The 25,290-nt window shown below is 36.0% G+C and overlaps 1 protein-coding gene across 7 annotated transcripts in view; it reads right to left on the reverse strand.

The window, feature by feature from the left end:
- The window catches only part of LOC105833494 (DNA helicase MCM8), a 209,574-nt gene that overhangs the window by 161,643 nt on the left and 22,641 nt on the right, over nt 1-25,290 (reverse strand). For 3 of the 7 annotated variants that reach the window (XM_036287736.1, XM_036287737.1, XM_036287738.1), the window contains 2 exons: nt 20,289-20,530; nt 1,247-1,382 (listed from right to left, as the gene is read on the reverse strand). In XM_036287736.1, coding sequence (XP_036143629.1) covers nt 1,247-1,382; nt 20,289-20,530 — 378 coding nt within the window. The remainder of the gene's footprint in view (nt 1-1,246; nt 1,383-20,288; nt 20,531-25,290) is intronic. The other 4 variants (XM_036287739.1, XM_036287741.1, XM_036287740.1 and 1 more) reach the window with 2 other exon arrangements.

Here is a 25,290-nt window from a genome sequence, read left to right on the forward strand (position 1 = left end):
CGCAGCACGCACGCACACACGCACGCACGCACGCACGCATGCACACGCACACGGGGAGGTGCAAAAAGAAACGTGTGGGCGGGAAGGAGTGGAGCCCCCTCCCTCTGCAACCCCTCTCCTTAATTTTTCTTAATTCTAACCCAACCAATTTTATGTCGCTATTTGGATAATACAAAACATTGAAAACAAACAGCGTGGATCTTGTTTGGCGTAGAAAGTCGCAAATCCATGTGGTCGGCATTTTACCGTAATATTAATAAACGCTTGTACTGTACCACATGGGTTTGCGACTTTCCATGCCAAACAAGATCCACGTTGTTCATTTCCAATGTTTTCACATTATCCAAATAGCGACATAAAATTGGTTGGGTTAGAGTTAAAAAAAATTACGGGCAGAAAAAGGGTTTCCGCCCCTCACCCGCCTGCGCATTCTCAATACCATATAACTTCACAACTTTTCGTGCAAAGGGACCTTTATAAATATGTAGTTTTGAAAAATTACATGTAATTCATAAAACTTCTTGTGTTTATAACTTTCTAATAAACAATGAGCGACGGCTAAAACCTTTTATACATTACTGAGGATCATGATTTTAACAACATATGTCAAGATCAAGATCATTGGGACTGGGTCCCCTATTCGGCATTTTTACCGAAAATCTATTGATTTATAAATGTTTTATAAAAATTAATACGGGGATGTAAGGGGAGGGCAAAGCCCTCCCCTTGTACCCCGCCATCGTGTTCTCTGCACCACATGGATTTGCGACTTTAAGTAAAGCAGAGATATCATGTATCGTATTTATAAAAAATTTTTTTAAATAACTTTTTAACAATCACCGATTAAGTTATAAGGGAAAGTTACTCAGGATCATGTTTTTGATAACATATGTCAAAATCAAGGTCATCGGCGCAATGTCCCTTAAACTAAATAATTACCCCAAAAATAATAAATATTTTGCATATTACATAATAAATTAACATTAAAAATTTTTAAGTTTTATTAAAATTATAATAAATTTTTATGAAGTTGTAAAGAAAAAGCATAATTACTCTGCAATGACAAATAATATTTTATTAAAATTAAGAAGTTTTTTATGATACATTATGATAAGTCAAGAAATCATAAAATGTTACAAAATAAATGTAAAAATCAATAGAATGTCAAAAATTTCATTAAAATTAAAAAAATTTTTTACTAGAATGTGCAAATGCATGCGTGTATATCACCATGTATGTGACTTACCGTAACAGTTTAATTTAAGATCTCGCAAACTTATAATTGGTTCATAATTTAATATACCTAATTTAAGTGCTGGTAAATTGCTAATAGAATTCAGAACATATTGCAATTTTTCATTCGGTACTGTTTCTAAGATTTTCTGAAATCATAAAATTAAAAAATTTTTAATCACATAAATTTGCAATTGTGTTTATAAAATATAAAATAATTTATGGTAATTATTTATATTAGCAATTCTTTACCAATTTTGATAACCTTCAAATATGTTGTCAGAGTTATTATTCTGAACAACTTTTCCCTATACATGTTACCGCCGCTCAGCCTTAGTTTTTGAGATATACACAAAAGTTTTTTTAATGTCTTGCTTCGGTTTCAAGCTTAATTCAAATTTAATTTTGAAGCGTGGGAAAGAGTGACGTGCAGAAGGAGGAGCTTTGTCACGTTTGGCATTTATTAAAAAGTTATTAATACAAGTTTTACAATAATAATAATAGTAAACATTAACGGTCTGCATGATCGAAAAGTACACTTAACCGATACTTCTTCGTGTGATCTCACACACACACTCACACACACGCGCGCTCGCGCGCGCGCAAACCCACCCCGCTGATAAAGGTGCCCTGAGCAGAAATGCACAAAAGTACAGTTAAGTCGTAATTTATTATTAACAAAGTACGCACCATACTTTTGCGCACTTCTGCCCAAGGCACCCCTATCGGCGGGGTGAGCGCGGCAGAGGAGGCTAAAAGCCACCCTCCCCTCCCCGTGTGTGTGCGTGACCACAGCGAAGAAGTGCCGGTTAAGTAGATTCATGTAGACCAGTGCTCGGAATCAGTTGCACATTTCGGACCGATTCTTGAGACATCGCCTGATATACCCCTACTACCGCTCTAGACTAAACGGCCGAGCCGCCGATCGCGCGAGTGACGCTGTGTCTTAGGGGCGTCCTACGATAGATATGTCTGGATCCGCGTGATTAAAAATTTCCTTGCGCTGTAAATAATTTTTATTTTTACAAATAATTAAAGTTATTAATATTATGTTTACGTCTATAAACATCTTTTGTACTGCTGTAATAAAAAAATGGGGTAAATTAAAAAAAATAATTTTGATAGTACCCGCAAAGTTTAAATAAAAAATTCATCTTATTTTTTTATCATAGTAGTATATACATATATGTATATTAACGTCAATATAATATAATAATTGCAACTTTGTCAATAGCGTTTCACGTCACCCAGGAAATACTATTGTTAAAGCGTATTTTTTAAAGTAATTTTTCCTATAGGCATATTCCAGTAAACAATAAGAACGATAATAAAATATGTGACTTGGCAGGAAAGCTAAGCACGAAATTATAAACGTATTAATTTTTATTTAATTTTCTGGATCGTTTGCACGATTCTACACAGGATGGTATATCCCTCAGATAATTTAGAAGAATTAGTTCGCATCAACAATAATGATGCATCGCTTAAAAACGAATGTTTTTCTGTTTTTATGTTTTTCATTTTAGAAAATGAGCATTCACATAAATATGTGGACCCAAACATGAAGAAAATTGAAAGACCAAAATTTCGGAGACATGGATAACACGATGTATTTAACATTTTGAAGAACTCAACTCCCTTTTCTAATCTTACTTTCAAAAAAAGATCATGTTGCAAATCGCAAAGTTCTGCCTAAAATTCTAGGCTTTGTTTCTCGATTTGTACAGTGAAAGGATTCTCAAAAACAATTAAATCATTTCTTAACATTTCGAAGTTATTGAAACGCGTATCAAACTGAATTATCAAAGAATCGATTATATTTATCTGCTGTATAAAATTACAATCTGTGCTATATTCTTCAAAGAAAATCTGGCAGGATGGAAAAAAGTAAAGAATATGCTTTCTAATTGTTTCTTAAATAATTGTAACTTGCTGCAAAAAGAATCAACATGACTAACTACACTTCTCGCAAAAATTAAAGGAACAAAAAAATTTTCTAAATTTTTTGCCAATTTTCAACAGGCTGTATTTTAGTGAAAAATGGTCGTACAGGAAATAAAAAAACATAGCTTTTGAAGCTTGAAGACTCTAGTTTTAGAATTTTTTGGTTAAAAATTTTTCTGAGCACCGGTAGCCATGCAATTCTTGGATAAAGCACGAAGAAAAAATTTTCAAAATTTTTTACATTTTTTTTTCGCTTTACGGGCATGAAAAAAAATTTTCGAGCTAAACCAATGCATAGGTCGCATAGCCTGTTCATTCAGCTTCAATTTGCTTTTTTCGGAAGTCAGATACGACTATTTGTCTTCGAGATATCGAATTTTGAATGCAAAAGGACCCTTTTTCACTCAACTGCCGATATCTCTGAAACTACTGGTCGCCTAGCGAGCTGACGAGCGGTTTCGTTTTCTGCAGAAAATTTCCTACAAAAATCTGTCATGGTTGATTGAAAAAAAAATTTTGTCCCACCTGAAACGGTAACGTGAAAAAAGAGCAAAAAAATGCCATTTTTCCCTTTTTTGGTAAATCGACTGTGTCTTCGACAATATTGGGGCAAAAGCTTAGGTTAGAAGAAAATTTTACAGTCTAATGTACCCCAAAGACCCCCCTAAATTTTTAGATCGATCGGTTCAGCGGTTTTCCCGGACCGATTGATTGAAATTTTGAAAAAATTAAGGGAACAAGATTTTGTTCCTTAAATTTGACCTAATCTGTTTAAAATTCAATAATTTCATTTTTTTTTTACTTTTTACTCAATTTTCAGTTTTTTGAAGATTGAGTAACAACAAAAAATCTAAAAAAATTTTTTCAAAAATTTCAAAAATTTTCAAAAATTTTTTTTTGAAAATTTAAAAAAAAATTTGAAAAAAATTTCTTTTTTTTCGTTTTTAAGAAAATCAAACTTTCTGACGAAAATTTTGATTGATGATTGATTTACCGCCGGCATTAGCGTTATCCAAAGCATACCACGTGGAGGTTGCACGGTCGGATTTACGCTTCTTTTGTGCTTACGCACGTGTGTTAATGATTCTTCGAAAAAAATGAGACCCCGTGGTTCGTCAGCTCCACAGTATTTTGCGACTCCAAACTCATTTTCTAAAGTGTGTGTGTGTGTGTGTGTGTGTGTGTGTGTGTGTGTGTGTGTGTGTGTGTGTGTGTGTGTAAAGTGTGTGTGTCTCGTGTTCAGTATCGAGTGTTCCCGCCTCTACTCCTAATCACAGCTTGCAATCTTTGTCGCATATTCGAAATGCAATTTCGGATCATCTGTTGAGGGATCTGACGCCAAATTCTTATCAAAGCGTTCTCTAATGCTGCCAAATTAATCAGATTCGGATAATTTTGACGCAATCGGCGGCCCAATATGTCCCAGACGTGCTCTATCGGATTCAGGTCAGGACTCATTGCAGGATGCCTCAACAATGTAATGTTTTTGAATAAAAATTTTTGAAAAAGTTTTTTTAGATTTTTTTTTGTTACTCAATCTTCAAAAAACTCAAAATTGAGTAAAAAGTAAAAAAAAATGAAATTATTGAATTTTAAAAAGATTAGGTCAAATTTAAGGAACAAAGTCTTGTTCCCTTAATTTTTTCAAAATTTCAATCAATCGGTCCGGGGAAACCGCTGAACCGATCGATCTAAAAATTTAGGGGGGTCTTTGGGGTACATTAGACTGTAAAATTTTCTTCTAACCTAAGCTTTTGCCCCAATATTGTCGAAGACACAGTCGATTTACCAAAAAAGGGAAAAATGGCATTTTTTTGCTCTTTTTTCACGTTACCGTTTCAGGTGGGACAAAATTTTTTTTTCAATCAACCATGACAGATTTTTGTAGGAAATTTTCTGCAGAAAACGAAACCGCTCGTCAGCTCGCTAGGCGACCAGTAGTTTCAGAGATATCGGCAGTTGAGTGAAAAAGGGTCCTTTTGCATTCAAAATTCGATATCTCGAAGACAAATAGTCGTATCTGACTTCCGAAAAAAGCAAATTGAAGCTGAATGAACAGGCTATGCGACCTATGCATTGGTTTAGCTCGAAAAATTTTTTTCATGCCCGTAGAGCGAAAAAAAAATGTAAAAAATTTTGAAAATTTTTTCTTCGTGCTTTATCCAAGAATTGCATGGCTACCGGTGCTCAAAAAAATTTTTAACCAAAAAATTCTAAAACTAAAGTCTTCAAGCTTCAAAAGCTATGTTTTTTTATTTCCTGTACGACCATTTTTCACTAAAATACAGCCTGTTGAAAATTGGCAAAAAATTTAGAAAATTTTTTTGTTCCTTTAATTTTTGCGAGAAGTGTAATTGAGAAATCACTTGATTGATCTTTTGCAGCTTTAAATTCAGAATATTTAAATGGTTTGTCATGTCAGTGATGAGAGCAAGTTTGCAAAGGAAGTCTACATCCTCGAAAAAAAATTTAAATTCTTCATATTTTGTAGCAAAATTTTCTGCAAGAAAAGAAAGATCTCTTTTCTTATTGCAAAGAATTTTTCTAAACATTTTCTTGCACTGAGCCGAACTTCTCAATATACGAGGGTAGGCTGAAAAGTAATGCACACATGCTTGTAGAACACGAACGAAATGACCTTCAGAAGCGCGGTAGGTGGCACGTGGAGGTAACGTTCCCCCTCTATACGCATGCGCAGTTTGAAGGCCTTGCGTTCATCCAGTGTATTTTGAGCAGCGGAAGTATGGAGACGTGTTCTAGTGCTACGTCAACGCGAGTTAAACAGCGTGCTGTTATCGAATTTTTAACTGCTAAAAAAATGACTCCTACTGAGATTCATCGTCGTTTAAAAGCTGTTTGGTGATGATGCTGTTGATAGGTCTACTGTAAATCGATGGGTAATAAAATTTCGTGCTTGCGAACCTGGAAAAGCCATAATTGTTGATGAAACACGCAGCGGACGTCCGATCACTGCCACATACGATAAACAGACAATATGGTTTGCGATACGCTTTTGAGTGATTCGCCGGTCATTTTGAATCAAATCGTCGACGAGTTTGCAATGTTTATCGTCTGTGGCAGTGATCGGACCTAGCGCGCTTCTGAAGGTCATTTCGTTCGTGTTCTACAAGCATGTGTGCATTACTTTTCAGCCTACCCTCGTAGAGGCACATCTGTGTACGTTGCGTTATGTTCTTGTAGAAATTGCTGAAACTTTCTATAACTGAGAAATTTTTGACAACCTTTAATAATATTTACGATTTAAAAGAATGCTAGCAGCTTCTTCAAAAGTCAATAAATTTCCAAATAACCCTGTTGCGATAAGGCATTTTATTACTTTTTCCTCGCAGAATGAATTTTTTGGATTGAAATTTTTTGTGATTAAATTTGAAATCGCAAAATTTTAAGAGCTTTTACTGAAGTTGGTAGTATTTTTTATATTCGAAATACAACCTTGTTGATAAATCAATTTTAATCCTTCAATTAAGTTAAATTTTTTCTTGTCCACATACTTCGAGTACTCATGCGAATACTTAATCTTATAATGCCTAAACAGGACGTATTTTTTAACAATACTGGGTAACTTATTATCGTTTAGTGGAATAAACCTATAAGAGAAACCACTTTTAAAAAAATGCATCAACAATAGTACCGCCTGGGTGATGTAGAAAGCTGTTGACAAAATTGCAATTACTATTATTATTATTAATTTTATTAATTACTATTATTAATAATTAATTATATCATATTATTGTTATTATATATAATACAAATATGTTTATAGACGTAAACATTAATAACTTTAATTATCTGTAAAAATAAAAATTATTCACAGCGCAAGAAAATTTTCATCCACGCAAATAGATCTAAGCATATCTATCGTAGGATGCCCCTGAGACACAGCGTGCAATCGGCGGCTCGGCCGTCGAGCCTAGAGCAGTAGTGGGGTATAGCAGGCGGTGCCTCAGGAATCGTCCCGAAATGCGCAACTAATTCTCAACAGTAAATAATGGTACATTGACAGACTACATTGTAGACCGTCAATGCACTATTATTATTATCATAAAACTTGTGTTACTATCTTTTTAATAAATGCTGAGTACGGCCTAAAATCTTCACAGCATTACTCAGGATAACGATTTTGATAACATATGTGAAGAAAATTGAAATCGAGAGGACTCCGTATAACTGCATAATTATCATAACTTTTTATGTATAACTCAAAAACCAAGGCCGAGTAACGGTAACGTGTATAGAGAAAAATTGTTCAGAATAGCCCTAACAACATATTTGAAGGTCATCAAAATTGGTGATGCTAATGGAATCGCTAATGTAAATAATTATCTAATCTACAACAATATTATCTGTGAATGTATTAACTATATTATCTTTGAATGTATAAACTGTCTTTCAATATAAACCCCAAATTTGTATCTATTAGAAAATTTATTTATATCCTAATCTATTATTCCCAATTTTGTTGCAAAAAAATTTTTTAATATGAAAATAACTATATGATCTTTACTTCGCCAGCAAGTGGATAAAAACAACACAAATAAATAAATTTCGACCGTAACTAGCCAGATATAATTCAAGCACTACGTTTCGATTTTCGGTTTAGATCCTATTCAAGTGCGCTTATACGCAGGATACATTAAACACATTAAGGTCTATGAAATATATTCAGATAAATTATCTAAAAGGCAAGATAGCAAATTGTATAAAACAGAAAAGTGTCGTAGTGATTAAGAACGATAGTAATATTACCTACAGATGATGTACGTCGTAAAATTATATAAATATAAATTGACAAAATAATATAAGAGACATAATACATGCATTCGTGGTGAGAAATTAAACTGGTAACGGTAGAAAAGACAATTTTTTAAATATTAACCTCTTTGTTGGCATCAACGCAATACTGCGCTAAATTAATTCGTGCCGAGTGGCAGTAATGCTATAGTGCGCACATTCTTTTTTTTTTTCAACGTAACTCGTTCCGACTTAAAATTCGACAGATACTCAGGGGGATTTTAAGGTTGCTGAATCCAAATCTAAAGTCGAAATTCCAAAATTCAAAATGGCTAACTCAAATATAAAAAATCTACAATACTTACAAGAGAACGGACAGAACTGTCCCTCACCAATTTTAATGAGCTTTAAATATATTGTAGAACAAAAAAAATTTTTTTACCGACGTTTAAAACCACCCCTCGAATATAACACATTTTTTTCGTTTTTGGCGAATATCTTTAAAAATATAAGGTTTATGAAAAAATGTTCTCTACAAAAGTTTTATGGCATTTTATACTCTTTACAATAGTACATTTAAATTTTTCAAAAATTTCAAATTTTTTAATTTACCTCACCGCACCTCTTTTTTCAACATTTAAAAAATTTTGTAAGGATAAAAATTAAAGAGCATTAAAAACCGAATCCATCCATATATAATAATATATGAGTTTCATTATTCTCAATTATTGGCAAAACAAGATGATAATCTTGTGCTACAGGCGCCACGCTAGAAGTTGCGTTATTTCAGACGCGCCACATTCAATAACTGCCTCTCCTGCGTATATTTTTATATTAGAACAAAAAAACAGATTAATCTCAATTACATAATACTCAACGTATTACACGATATAAAACATAAATGCATATATGTATATAACAAAAGTAGTATATATGTATATATATATACGTATGTGCGTACGTACATTTTCATTGTTACAAATGCGAATATAGAATAATATAAAGCAAAATATTTTTTTAATATTTAAAACTGCAAATACAATATAACAAAATATATGATATCAAGAGAAAAGTATAAAATATAAACCGCAATAACTTGTAACGTGGCGTTTTCGCCCGTCAAAAGAACCGGAACGGCCCGGCCAGGAAGAGTCATTTAGAGCCACGTCGTACCTTGAAGGGGAGCGACGGCCTTTCTCTTTTCTAATTTAGTTTATAAGTTAATAGCGAGCGGGTGGAGTGGTGTGCCAAAACGACCAATTGTAAATTAAAGAGCAGCCGTCGAGAGACTATCAATGGAAAGCCGAGACGACCGAGCGGCGGGGCCCCGGACAGCCAAAGGACCACGAATCAGATCAAGTATCTGAGAATACCGAGATACGTAAGGAAAATCGTGCGGCAGACACTGCCGTTATGTCTTGTTGTAGAGAATGAGAGAAAAGAGCAGAGCAACCAGGTGCCGCCAGAGACGACGCCAGGGAAATAGCGTGCGCCCTTACGTCCGTCGGCTAAGGCGAAGGAAACCCCAACAGCCATCACGACCTCGAAGAGTCGGCTGGACAAGGCCTGATGAACCCCCAGCCGGTCCGGTAGGAGCCAGAACCGCAATCGAGGCGTGCAAGCTGCAGCCTTCAAATTGCGCGGCGTCAGGACCAAAGGCACCCTCGGACGCTTAGATCCTGCAGGACGAGCAGACGCCTCCATCGACTAGCGATCCGTGTGCGCGGATCGAAGCGCGATCAATGCACAAGCCGCTACCGGCGTCCGTGGCGCCCCCGACCGCTCACGGTTCGTCACTGTTCGGTGAGGCGACCAAGGGTGCGGACCAGCGGCCACCAGCGACGTCCACGACTATTGTAAGGCCACCACTTCAATCACGCGGTAAGGATGGAGGCACGGTCACCCCGCGATTCGCGAGATAGTAAAGAAGTTGGTAAGCAACGTAAGAGAATATCGCGGCGAGAAATTTTCCTGATACCGAGCATATCCGGGGCCTGTGTCAAACTCCGTCTCATAATCTAATGCCTTTTTCTGTAATTGTAATCCCCCCCCCCTCAAGAGTCACCAAGCCGACAGTAACTTTGTAAATATAAATTGCGATTTGCGAAACACCGGGACGACGCGAGAGTGATTTCCGAGAGTCGTGTTCCGGGATTGAGAATATCGAGGGTCCCGAGTGGCGGGCATTGTGTTAAGACGAGATCTCGACAGATCCATCTTCTGGACGAGGATACCGAGTACTCGAAGACGATACCGGTGTACCGAGGCGCCGTAACCGCCTCGCGAAGATTTGTGTAAAACCCGCTACGGGCAGAGCTATACCTCGACGTAGATATTGGAGCTATGCGTAGTATATAAAGTCGCGCGTAGAATCACGAGTAGGATGCGTGCGTGTCCCAAGCGTCGACAAGAATCGTGTTAATCGTTCGCGTAATACTGAGATATTTCGTTATTCGTATTTGTTCTGATTTCGTAATCGTTATCGTATTGTTACCGTGTAGAGCAATTATCAAGCGTGTTGTAAATTCGGATGTGTTTGCTGTAGATGTGTCGAGCTTTAATCGCATCTCCGATTCGTTGGGAGAATTAACGAGCAATCGATTATAGTTATATTCTTTATTTTTACCATTTATCTTATTAAAATATAATCTATTATATTATTATCAAATAAGTCAGTTGTAGACCTCCTCTCCAAGAAAGAACATCTTACTATACGAACTCCGCCCCTCTACCATTTCATGTAGGAGCGGGCTACCGAGTAATTAATTAGCCGTCGTGATTGACTATTTTGTGAATTTTGTGCGGCGCGATTCGTCGCGCCTGGCGCCCAGCAATTGAGATAATTAGAGTGACGTAAAATGAGATCGCAACAAAGTTGCGGATGAGTCAAAGAAAATACCGTCGCAAACTATTTGCATAATTATATTATTTACATTATATGCACATAGCACACTCTGATAATAAAGATAATTTAATTATATAATTTAATTTAATGAATTTAAAAATACATTTATACGGATGTATATATACATTTTGCACACGACACGGGCGAATAAGTTTGATATCAGTGTTGATAGACAGGCCGGTTGTTCTCAGGGCATCACGTGAGGCTTCAGTAAAATATCTATTAGGAAATCTTATATAGGAAAAATATCTTTGGTCCCCATACAATTTTTTTGCAAATTTATAAAAACGTTTTATAAAACTTATAAAAACACATTTATAAAATTTATAAAATCTATAAAAATACATTTTATATATTTAACACGCACGCATATATTTGCATGTCGTTTGCATGTATATTTGTGTGTATATATTCAACATATATTATAGAATTAAAAATAACTTGCTTTTAATAATAAAAATTAACTCAAAAATAAAAAAGTAATTCATGGAATAAAACATATATTTAAATTGAAATAAAATATTTTATTTGGCGGAACTCATACAGAATACCGACATTTGTCACAAGGCTAAGGGAAAATCGCCAAAAAATCTTACCAGTATTCATCAAACAAAATACGATATTTATATAATAAATTATTCTATTTAATACGAGAAAATATACATGCATGTTTAATATATAAAATGTGTTAACGTTTTTATAAATTTGCAAAAAAAAATTGTATGGGGACCAAAGATCTCCTTCCTATTATTAATGGATACTTTATTAAAGCCTCACGTGACGCACCTGCGCGAGAACAACCGATCCGTCTATCCACACTGATGCTAAATTTATTCATCCGTCTCGTGTGCAAAATATCCCAACAAAATTACCTTTTTTAAAACAGATATAAAAAAGCGCCAAGTATACGCGCGCTTGAAACGCCCTCAAAAATCTATTTTTGTACAAAATAATTTTTATTTGGCATTACAAATGTGCATTTCAAAGGAAATTTTAATAAAATTGTCTTTTTCTCCCCCCAAAAAAACAAAAAATTTATTTTCTCTACAAAAATTATGATATGAAGAAAATGCGCCAACTATGAAAATGTGGATGTTCATACAAACTAAAACATCCACTTTTACAAAGAATTATTTGTACAAATATTACAAATAAATATTTTAATACAAATTTTACTACAAAAATTTAGCGCTACTAAACGAATAAGTTGCCAGCTCTCTTTCTTTTTCTTTTGTGCATGCATCGGAATGTGTAAGTGCATGCGTGCGTGCGATCATGCGCGCAGTATGTACATACGTGTATGTGTGTACGTGTGTTAGTACATAATTTGGGGATGGAAGGAGAGACAGTATGGAGAAGTTAGAGGAGAGGTACCTGAGATGGATGCTGGGCTTGGATTGGCACACGCCGGGCTATATGGTAAGAGAGGAGATACTAAGGAATAAATTGAGAGGGAAAGCGGGAAGAAAGGCGTGGAATATATTAATATCAATAAAGTTGAGGTGTAGGACAAAAAAGATAGGAAGTGGCTGGGAAGGGGAAAGAAGTTTTCGGGAGGACAGGGGAGGGAGTTTGGAAGAGTTAGGTAAGAAAAGAGAGGAGGATAGAGTAGAAGCGGTATTTAATAAGGATAAAAAGATGCAGAGAGAGGAAAGGTGGGAGAGAATTGTAGGATCGGAATATAATAGGTGGTATGAAATGGTGAAGGAGGAGGGCATACCAGAATACTTGAAAAAAGGGTGGGGAGAAAGCAGGTGGAGAAGAATTATAAGGTGTAGATTGGGTAACGAGATGAGAGGCAATAGATATTGGGAGGAGGAGGAAAAGAAAAGGTGTAGATTATGTGGAAGTAGCATAGAGACGTGGAAGCACGTAGGGGAGGACTGTAGAGATTGGGGAGACAGAGACAGTTGGCAGGAGGTGGTAGGAAGAATTTTAGGGGCAGATGGGGAGGAAGAGAGTTGGATTAGGGAATTGATGAGAGAGAGGGAGGGGGTAGAGAGAGGCAAAGATAGCATGAAGAGTGGAAAAAATGGTTAATTGATTGAAGGAAGGGCAAAGGAAACGGAAGTCCACAGATAGGCGGTGTGTATGTGTGTGCGTAAGAGGACAGGGTATGGAGGCAGCAGCGGCTGCCAAAGCAACCAGGAATTAGATTTAAGATAAAGATAAGTTAGTTTTAAGATAGAATAAGTTTATGTTGAGATTGTAAACCCCAAGGGAAATCAATAAAGTTCATTAATACTTTAAAACGGTGTAGTGAAGACAATTGAAACTTGGCAGATATTTTCATCTATTCATATACTAGATGTACCAAAAAATTCAAAACACTGGTACTATTTCTTCTATATTTTTTTTTTAGCTGTTTCAAGTCAAGATCGTCTTTTTCTATAAAATAGAAAAGGATACCATGTAAAATCAGTGAAAATTAAAATAGTTATAACTCAGCAACCGTTTAGTAGATGCGTTTTCTATTTTTTGCAGTACATTAGAAAAACTAAAAGAACAATTTCACAAATTTTTAGCAACTTTGTACCATTTTAAACTTCAGTCCGATACATCCTTAAACAATTATTTTCTAATAAATTTTTTGGGGTAATATTTTATATTAAACAATTTCATAATAATTATATTTTTCTAATAAATATTACTATTTTTCTTTACTATTACATGTGTTTGAACTACATTCATTTTTTATCAAAGTCACACAACAAAATAAATATATTTTTTTAACAGAATCGAACTGAATAAATTCCTAAAGTAAACTCTTCACCTTTTCATTGATCATCATTTTAATTACTTTATCTTTTTTTTAATATATACGGACGTTTGAAAAAAAAAGGCAAATTATTACAAAAATTTTTCGTTCCTTTCTTATTCTTTTAAAAAAAATCTCTTTTTTTTAAATATTTTCGTACTAACTTCGTATTAACTTTTTAACCAAGCCATCATAATTCTGAAATTTCTTTTTTTTTATAAAAATCCATGTGTGTAGGAATCGGAAGAAAAATATAGTATGTAGGCAGAGGGTTAAAAAACCAATTCTGTTCATTCATAATAAATTTGTTATAAAAACAATCCAGATGTTTTCATTAAAACTTCAATATGTATGTATTATGTATCGATATCAATATTTTTTTATAAAAAAATATTAAACTTGAAAAAAAAACTATTAAAAATTAAAAAATTTATTTGGATTTAATATTGTACACGACTAGTTTTATTATTTACATAATTAATATAAAGGTGCATGCGTGTGTATTTCTTTAAGGAAAATACCATAAGTAAAAAAACAAAAAATTTGTTTTTCTATAAAAATAATAATATAAAATAAATGCGCCAACTACGAGAACAAATATTTATACAAAATTTATTTATTATTACATTTTAATGTTAAAATGTTATTATCAATAATAAACTTCTATATATGTATATTATTAAATAGTATATATTATTATAATTGAAGTGCTTCAATTAACATGTTAACATTATGTAGAAACCAAAAAAGCATAATAAAAATAAACGTTCCATTAAAAAATAAAACAGCGTTTTATTTAAGGCGTCACGGTGATTCACTAAGTGACTCATCAAGGTCGCTTCAGTTTTTAATTATTTTAAGAATTTTTAATCTTTTAAAGCCGGTTTTTTGTTTTCTGATAGTTCGGGACATCTTAAAATATGTTTAAAAAATATATATGACCACAAAGGCCGTAGCTGAATAAGAAGAGGGCACTCTGCCCCCGCATGGATCATGTTCATTCTTTTTGTTTTAATTGCTATTAGTGTCACTTACAATTTAGCTAAATATTAGTCCCTTTTATTGAACCGTTATAGTGTAAATAATAAAAATAAAAATTCCGAAAATAATTCATATTTTGATTGGCTTAACCAATTTTGATGAAATTTTAATATGTTATAGATATCATTGAGACAAATTTATGGAAAATTTGTTACGTTCGACAAAAATTTTTTTTTTTCCGTCTCAGGGCGCAGTCACATGGGGCCAATGTACAGCGTACCGGCGCGCGACGTATGGCGTAAAGAAATTAGACCAATCGCAAGGTTTACGTCCGTTTTGTTAGCACAGATATCGATTGTCTCATGGAGCGTATTTACGCCAGCGTTATGATCAATAAACCAATTAAAAAATCTCTTGAGTACCCATTTTAAAAATGAGCTTTACATAAGACATTATGATTGGCTTATTAATCTTTACGCCGACGTAAATACGCTCCATGGGACAGTCGATGTCTGTGCTAACAAAACGGGCGTAAACCTTGTGATGGGTCGAATTCCTTTACGCCATACGCCGGTACGCTGTACGCTGGCCCCATGTGACTGTACCCTCACTCTCTCGCGTCGCGTTCTCACGCGTTCCATCGCGTCGCCCGTCTTGCCGAGCGCTCCCCTCCCCGCAAACTCATGCGCATGGGGCACCGGTATACGTATTTTTCTTTTTCGTTTTATATTGACTGCGGTCCACTTGACGCTACAAATGCTTCGAAGTGTTTGATTGACCAATCAAAACAAAGATTTTTACAAATTGACCAATCAAATGCTTCGAAACGTTTGTAGCGTCAAGTGGACCGTAGCCATAATCGCGCATACGATTAATACCTTTTTTTCTGGGTATCTCTGTAAGCATGGAAAGCTCGAATTCATCGGATCACGCCACATGTAATTAAGAATCACTCTTTAAAAATAACATTCTTTTTGCCTTTTTTTAAGCTCGTCGGGGTGCGATTGCCGCCCCTCACGCTCTCTCGCTAATTGCTACAAATTATAATCCGTTGCAATCACAGTTTCACTCCCTCACTGTTAACAATAACTTATAATAATTCAAATACAATTCAACCATGCGGTTCGCGCGTAGTACCCTCGCGCTGCCGAAGCATTGCTCCGGCCGCGAGGTGCGAGAGAGATGGCAACAACCAGAGCAATTACAAAGGTATGCGGATCAATTACTCCGCTCATAGAGGTGATAGGAGAGAGGCGTAAAAAGTATCTAAATTATGACTTCTGGATCAACAATTATAACTATTAGAACAAAAATTAGTAATTTAGGAATTTCGGACAATATGTTGTTTGTCGCAAAAGATTCCAAGAAATTCGAGCTTTTCCATGCCCGCGTACACCTAGAACCCCTCTAGTTTTGAGATATGTAAAAAGCGCGAGAGCCGCAAAAATCAGCATTTCTATTCTAATAGCTCGTCGTGCTGCCCATCAGCATATCCGTCTCGCGATATACTATACAGCTTATGACATATTAATACGCATTACGACGTCTCAAACGTACCACCCCGCGTACATAATTGCCAATTGCGAGAGCAATATAAGAGTCTCACTCCGTAAGTAATACTCTTCCTAACGCCTTACCGACCGCTAGTCGTTATTGCAGAATCAGTGCGGTTAAGTTAAAGACACGAAATATTCTCAACTTAATTATTCATTGTACAGATTCATTTTTTGTGTAATTTACATCAAGTTCTTCCTTTATTTTCTTTTTCTTGATTTCTTGGCACAATTACGACGTGCGTTCATTATCACAATAAAATCAACACCTATCGATAAATGTTCTTGTTTTTTTTTTGTGAGGTCTTTGTTTTTTTTCTTTTCGGCTCGCGAGTCTAAAATTAAGATAGATATAAGGGGACGGAAAAAGGGAATTTTCCCTGGTGCTCCCTGTGTTCTCCGAGTAAGAAACGGCAATATCTCTGACTCCTCATCCCGGAGACGCGCGCTTCCCCTCAGGCACTTCGTCTCTTCCATGAACTTTGGGCCAGGGGCGCCTATTAAAACGCTTAAGCCGGAGGGTTTCCTGTGGACTACGGGCCGCTTATTAAGGCGCTTTTACAGATATATTACTAGATATTTTTTACTCTCGCAATCATAGCACCACAAATGACAGCGATTTATCATCATATCAATATGCAGTACATATTTTATAAAAGAGCTTGCACAGGTAAATCTTAAGTCCCTCTAGTGTTGAATTCATGTACTGGACAAAGACGATGATGACGTATCTTAAATACAAAATTTGCAATTCAAATATTGCGTTACAAAGTCTTCACTTCTAGGGCACATAGATTAAAAATAAAAAGTTTTTATACAACAGTGAGTCTTCTTTTCGCCAGTAAATAAATAACCAAGATAATTTTTTTGTTTGACACAAATGGCTAAATTTATTTAAAAAACTTCTTACGTCAACGTTTCGACCATGGTTTTTGGTCCTTATCAAATAATAAGCATTTCAATACAAATCCACACTTAAAGCATTGCGTCTAAAACAAGCCCGACAATCTGGAGAATAAATTAACAATGTTCAATGTAGACGGTAACATTACACTAAGTTAAAAAATCCGAGTTTACAATCTTACATGTTTTTTGCGTGTCGTATGCGATATACAGTCGTACAAATTCATTTGTCAATTTCGTTAGATTCAATAGTTATTAGTCAAATCGTTATTAAAAAGCACGTTAACACTTGGCAACGGACAAACAACGACTAACTTATAATAAAGGTACAGAGTATCTAAATTGTTCTTATTATTCTATCATACCTCCCGGTCAAAAGATCTGTATCTCTTTGCAAATTTATTGTGTTGTTCTACTTCTTAATAAAGAACATCTCTGCCATTTCTCTTTTACGTGTATACTTTTCTTTATGTAAAGTCTCCAGATTGAACCAATCAAATTCGTGACCTTGAGACACACGGTGTTCACTTACTACAGACTGATTGTCAACGTGCTTCCTAATATCGGATTTGTACTCTTTTATTCGGGTCTCAAAATGTCTCTTTGTTTGTCCTATATACGTAGCACTGCAATCCAAGCGATTAATTTTATACAATTTCTGTCTGTTTATCGAAATTTAAACTATTCTTTTTTCTTCTTATAACGCAGTCTAATCTTTTCGGAACCGTGTATAGAATGTTGAATCCACAATCTCAACGTGCGACCAATGCTATTGCTAAGTCCCTTAGCATATGGGATAGTTATGCAAGTCTTGTTGTCGGTAATGGTTGTTTTTTTATCATTGGACTCACGTATGTTACTATGATGCCTAAGTTTCTTCAATCTTTCCTTTATATGCTTATCAATCATTTTTGTGGGATAACAATTATTTAGGAGGACCTCTTTGACAGCGCTAATATTCGAGTCGTAAAACTGGACTAGACAATAGCAAGGCATGATCCACTAAATTAAGTATGGTGTTTACTTTATATTTGTGTGGATAGTTAGAAAAATAATTAATATAACGGCCAAAGAACGTAGGTTTCTTATACCAATTGATCAATAATGTGTTACCGTCCCTAATGATTGTTACATCTAAGAAATTAATCGAGTTGTTAATTTCAGTTTCGTAAGTGAACTGTAGACGTGGGTGGTAATCATTAAGTGCATTGAATATGTTATTAACCTTGGATTTCGGAACTATTGCAAAAATGTCGTCAACATATCTATAAAAAATTGAGACGCCGAAATCATGTGAACTAAGGCAGTGACCTTCGACGAGATCATCCATAACAATGACCGCGAGAATGGGTGAAAGTGGAGACCCCATGGGACTGCCGCATCGGATTGCCTTTTTTTATACAAATCAAATCCAAGCTTTTGATTCAGCTTAGCTAGAAGTCGGTTCAGTCATTATTGAGATCTGATAATCTCATGTGCTCGCAAATCGCTTCCTCGCGTATAATACACGGAGCGGTCTCACGCTGCTCCTTCACTTGGCACGAGACACAATATACCGTGTCTCTTCTACTGATATTTTTCCAGAAGATTAACTATCATTACATTTATTTGGTTCATATAATAAACCTCTACAGCATATGTATTAAATAATTAAAATATTTCTTTAATCTTAATAAATTTTAAACCAGTACGCCTGTTTCAATTTATTTCATATTATTTTCTTCTATTGTGTAATTCCTTTCTTTTATCTCTGAATTTCTTCTAACTTAATAAATGTCATGACAGTTAACCTTCTGAAAAAATATTACTAATTATGCAAAGAAACCATTAAAACTGATTGTGTACAATATCAAATTCAAATAAATTTTTCCAATAGATTTCCGCTCAATTCTATTTCAATATTTTTCATAATAAAAAAATGTTGATATCAATACATAATATATACACATAAAATTTTTAATAAAAACATTTTAAATTGTTTTTATAACAAATTCATAATAAATAAACAATTAGTTTCTTAATAAAACTTTTATGGCATATTTGTTCAATAATTTATTAAACAAAAATTTTATTGTCAAGGCATTTAAAAGCACTTTTATTACTATCACCCCTAAGCGCATAAAATTCTAGCCCTGTCATTCGTGATCTTTAAACTCTTTCTATTTAAAAATTATTATAGCCTCAACATTAAACTATTCTTCTCCAAATGTTACAAAGAATTTGTTATTAAAAAATCTCACACCAGTTTAGAAAACATCCTGTATACATATACATAATCCATATAACATAAAAAGATAGCAGAAATATTTTATTGCAGAATTACTTTATTGTGAAAACATTGCAAAATGTTACTGCAATATTGTTGCAAGATTTTAACAACATTAAAATGTACACTCTCAATACAACATTGTAATATAACATTATAGTAATCTCAAAATGTAATATTACAATAGTCTTATGCTCATAAAGAACCGAGAGGATCAACTCCCGTTTCAAGATGTAATCAAAATTGGGTTCAAGTAATAATTCAAAATATATGCATCGATGGCGTTGCGATTACGGATAACTATTGTCAATCATAACAATGATATAAAAATATAACACAACAATAATATCTAATAATACATGTAATACATAGTAATAATCCTCAAGAGGCATACTAAATCTGCTTTAAGATTCTGGAGCATTAGGTAAGCAATACCCAAAATTTTTCAACTATATATATATTTATATGTAATGCATAGAACTTGATTCTTTTTCAATCGCTGCAATATACGTTTGAAGAAAGGAATTCAGATTCAAAAGTCAAAAAATTTGTAAGGTAAAAGTATTAATGCTGGAACAAGTCACAATAGACAGACAATTTATAAGATATACTAAGAATTTACATTTATAAAAAATAAAAATATTTATAAAATATATAAATTATATAATATATAAAATATATAATATTTACTCTTTTCACCTCTAAATATTAATTACAGTTTAAAAATTTTAATTAGGAATTACAAAAATTTTAAACAAAAACATATAAATGCCTCGAAGAATTAAATAAATTTACAAAAATAATTGCATTAGTAATAAAAAAATAACAATGTGCACCTGCTGACATTGTGTGTATATGCATATGTATTACGTATAATTGTGTATATATTATGTATGTATTACGCATAACGTATACATTGCGTGTGGAAGTGCACGCACACATATGTAACTATTCATTCCTTAGTTTAAAAATAATATGTAATAATAATAATACCTGATGAATGCTAAGTTTTATACAATTCAACGTGTTTGTTGGATTCTCATATAATTCATCTCTAAAATTTGGCCATTGCTCTATAAATTCATCATCATTGTACAATTCACATATGTCGATGTCAAAAAACAATCCTGCTTCAAAATTTGCCATTGTGAATAATGAAGAAAATGCTTCGTGTCTTTCTATAAAATCTTCCATGACTTTAATTTTCTTTGTAATAGGACTGTTGACTTTATATTCTGTAAAAAAATATTTATATATAAAAACCATTATAAGAGAGGGGGTAATGGCGGAAGGTGATGGATGTGCAGGAGGAGTGCTCTCGGTAGTTTATAGTAAAAAAGTGTAAAAGATGTGAAAGAGGAAGTGAGAGTGAGTGGAGGAGAACAAGGAAGTGGAACAGTTGCTGGGACATTGGAGGAAAGGGCAGGGTAGATGGTGGAGAGACAGGAGAGGTGTTTGAATATCGGAGCAGGTGACCAGTGAATGAGATAGCGGATTTTGGAGATGGGGACAATGCGCAAAGAACAGATGCGAAAGCTGAGCGGACAAGCGACGTGATAGATGGAGAGTGGCGCTGGAGAAGGAGAGAGTGTGCACAGGAATCGGCAAATGGCGTGGCAAGAGGCAAGAGAGGGCATGATGATCGATAATTCGATCCATCGATGTACGAGGCGAGAGGCCGTGATTGGTAGAAAGAATGATGTACGGAAAAAATTGATGAAATGGAAAGAAGGAGGTAGAAGATTGGTCGATAGAGATAAGAGGTGGACAGTAAGAGATGTGAACGGTGGTAGCGGGTTTGGAAACGCTTGCGTTTCCAAGCGCATGGTCCGCCAAGAAAGTGTGACGTAGCGGAGAGAAATGAAAATGAAAGTGAGAGAGAGAGAGAGAGAGAGAGAGAGAGAGAGAGAGAGAGAGAGAGAGAGAGAAAAGAGTGGCTAATGAGGAAGGAAATACGAAGGATGGAAGAGATAATCAAAGAACTAAGGGAGATAAAAAGAGGAGCTGGTGGAAATTTGGAGGAGAGGGGAAGTGGAAGGAGAGAGGGAGAAAATATCAGGAGGAGAGGAGTAAGAAAGGCAACAGAAGGGAGATGGAAAGAAAAGAGAGGCACAAGGTAAAATGGAAGAGAGAGGGACAGTGAGCACACCAAGCACGGAAGGGAGCAACAAGGAGGACAAGCGGAGGAGCGGAACGGTAAAGGCAAGTGACGGAATTACGGCACAGAAGATGGCGAAGGTGGATGATGGTCAGAGGAGGAAAGGGAGATGACGCTGGATAACAATATGGAAGGAGAGGGGGGTCAGGGAGAGAGCGGGTGGCGGAATTAAGAAGGATAGAGAGCAAGAGAATGGGAAGAATGGACATGAGATAATAGGGAGTGTAGAGGGGAGATGGCATGGTCAAACTTGAAATATGTCTGATTGTGTGATTTTATATGTAAGCAGGTGATGGATAGACGGAGGCTGGAAGGAAGGAGAGAGAAGAACGACAGAAAGAAGAGAGACAAGAGCAAGAGAGAAAGGTGGATTGAGGGAAAGACAAGAAGAGACGATAAAGGAAGTGCAAGAAAAACGGAAGGAGAAGAGGGATGGGAGAGAAGAAAAGGAAAGAGAGGGAATCCGGGAGAAAAGAGAAACGGCTTTCTGAGGATTAGAAGGATCGAAAAGGGGAGGGAGAAGAAGTATGTAAGGATCGCAAAATGGCCAGGGCGCGTAGGGGGTTATTGAATAATGTTTTATGAAATGAGATGTATGACTTAATGTTGAGTCTACAAACCCTGAGGGGACGCAGTAAATAAATACATTACGTTAAAGACCATTATGAAGTATATTACAACCAAGCAAGCGCTAATCACACACTAAACGAATTCTGACTAGAACTGACTGACAAGCCTTTAAACATTGTGTAACGTAAGTATATTTCATATTAGGTGTACAAATAAGTTTCCGCCGTTTTTTATCAAAAATCGAGCATTTATTGTGAAAGAACAAAACCTTATGTTTTATTGAGTCATCCCTAATGTAAATGCAAGTTCTTCTTGCGTTTGGCACAAATCTTGATCCAATAATGTTTTCAATTCCGCGTCTTTGTACACTTTCGGCCTTCCGCTACATTCTTTGTCTTCGATGTCAAATTCACCGTTCTTAAACTTTTAAAACCACTCACGACAACTTCTCTCACTTAAGGCAGCCTCACCATATGCTTCTACAAGCAATCGATGCGCCTTAGCTGCAGATTTCTTCAAATTGAAGAAGTAAATCAAAAGAGTGAGTCCCAGATGCGCACAGTAATAAACGGACACAGCAAGCTGAGTGAAACGGACACAGTTACAAACAGACACAGACCAAACGGACACAGTAATAAACGGACACAGTGCGAAACGGACACAGACCAAATGCGCACACTGCACATGCGCACAGACCAAATGCATACACGGAAAGTCGCAAACCCATGTGATGCAGTGAATGCTTTGCACGCACACACACACACACACACACACACACACACACACACACACACACACACACACACACACACACACACACACACACACACACGGGGGGTGCAAGCGGGGCCTTCGGCCCCCCTCCCGCACCCACCCCGTCCAAGTCGCTAACCTATGTGGACTTTACTCTGCTTGCAATGTACATGGATTGCATTTGGTCCGTGTGCATTTGGTCCGTGCGCATTTGGTCTGTGTCCGTTTCGCTCTGTGCGCATTTGGTCTGTATCCGTTTGTTACTGTGTCCGTTTCGCACTGTGTCCGTTTCGCTCTGTGCGCATTTGGTCTGTGTCCGTTTGTTACTGTGTCCGTTTATTACTGTATCCGTTTGGTCTGTGTCCGTTTGTTACTGTGTCCGTTTCACTCAGCTTGCTGTGTCCGTTTATTACTGTGCGCATCTGGGACGCTCCCAATCAAAAGTTCCCGCAAATGATACTTATACGGCTCAAAACTCGACATTTTCGCACACAAAAGAATATATTATACTAATAAAAATTCACTAATATTTCAAGGTTATGTTGTTGACAGATGTCCAACCTTACGATAATGGCGTTTTACATCTGACAATTTTAACCATAACTTACTGATGGCGCCAACTTTTGTCAAACGGCGGAAACTTATTTGTACATCTAATATTTTTCAATTTTATTAGAGAATTCGATTCAGAACCTTTTATTTTGCTTTCCGAGCTAATAATCTGTTTTAAATTATTTTAAACAGCACACAAATGTTGAATAAACAATTAAAAACATTAAAGTACAATATTGTAAATGTTGAATGTTGAAAAAAAATTCAAAGAATTTATTTTTAGAAATTAAAAAAAATGCTATATACATAATCTTCTGTTTTTACACATCTATTTGTAAATATATAATAAATGTCTAATTTTCAATAGGGGGTAGAAAATGGCGCCGCAGAATGAGGTATGCTCGTTCGAGATGCTCCTGAAGTGAGATGAGGAAATGGAGGATAAAGATGTGAAGAAGAGCTGGGAAGTAGTCAATCATAGAAAGAGTGTGGTGGTGAATAAATGTAATTAAAGAAATAAGTCGGGAGGTGGAGGAGAAGTAGTGGAGGTGAGAAGATACGGAGAAAGAACGATAAGCGAGCAAAAATTGGAGCAATGGCCGGGAGAAGAGCAGGGTGAAAGAAGCCGAAGAGAAGATAGGTGGGAGAGTGGTAAAGAGAAAGAATGGAGCAGAAGCACGGAGGCATAGGCAAAGTGATAGAAAAATAGAAGAGACAATGGCAGATGGCGCTGGACGGCAGAAGAGTGGTGTACGCAGTGGAATGAGGAGCGCAGATTCGGATTAGCAAAACTAAGAGGAAACGGTGGTAGCGAGTTTGGAAACGCTTGCGTTTTCAAGCACGTGGTCCGCCAAGAAGAGAGAAGAAAATGCAAAGATGTATGGAGGTGATAGTAGAATTAATGAGAGGGTTACAGAGAGATGTGAGCAAAGAGAAAGAGAAAGGAGGAGGAGTGATGACAAGGAGCCAAAGGAGAGCGTCAAAAGAGAATATCAGTGGTAAAAGAAAGGAAAAGAGAAAAAAAAGGTGGCCGCGAAGAGGACAGTAAAGGAAAGTGGAGAAAGAGAGACGAAGAGAGAAACAAGGCTAACGAGTGATAGAAGAGGCGTAGAAGAAAAGGAAGAAAGAGAGAGATGACGGCTACTGAAAGAGTGAATGAGGTAAAAATGAGAGGGATTTACGAGAGGACGAGCGAGGAGAAGGAAATGACGAATGAGAGGAGAGCAGGTAAAGCGTTGAAGGAAGCAAGGGATGCTGTGGTAGAGATGGATGAGGACGATGGAAGGGAGGATGAAACGGAGAGCAAGAGAAGCTCAAGAAAAAACAAAGAGATAAAGAAGAGACAAAGAGAGGAGAAGCAATTAGAAGCAAAGAAGTTGGATAAGAAAAGGATGGAGCGGAAGGAGAGAGTGAGAAGATGGTGCAAAAAAAGAGAAGAGGCAAAAAAGAAAAAGAGGGAGAGGTAGAGCACTATCTCTGAAGAGGCACTATCTCTGAAGAGGGAGAGAGGTAGAGGAGGATAATCGGGAGGAGAGAGAAGATTACATGAGGGGAATTATAAGGAATTGGGGAGGAAGGTAGCGTTAAGGGAGGTAGAGGAAAGAAGGGGAGAAGATGGGAGATGGGTTAGCATAACAGAATTTGACAAACTGGAGGACAGGAGCGAGGTATTAGCAAGGGGGATGGAGATAAGATTGAGATGGGGCGTTGGAGTGGACAAAGACTTATCCATGAAAGAGAGAAAGAAGAGAGGAAGAATAGTGGAGACGGCGAGGAGGAAGGGCGAAAGAACAAAGTAACAATAAAGAGATTTGGGTGGAAAAGCATAAGTGGAATTGAGACTAGGTGAAAAGAGAGTGGAAAGAGAAAGTGCGAGTGAAGAAAGGGAACAAGGGTAATGGGTTAGAAGGATAGTAGAGGGCGAGAGAGAGGGTTAAAGGGATTTAGAAGGATCGAGAAGGA

This window comes from Monomorium pharaonis, chromosome 5 (genome assembly GCF_013373865.1).
Source record: "Monomorium pharaonis isolate MP-MQ-018 chromosome 5, ASM1337386v2, whole genome shotgun sequence".
NCBI classification, from domain to species: domain Eukaryota; kingdom Metazoa; phylum Arthropoda; class Insecta; order Hymenoptera; family Formicidae; genus Monomorium; species Monomorium pharaonis.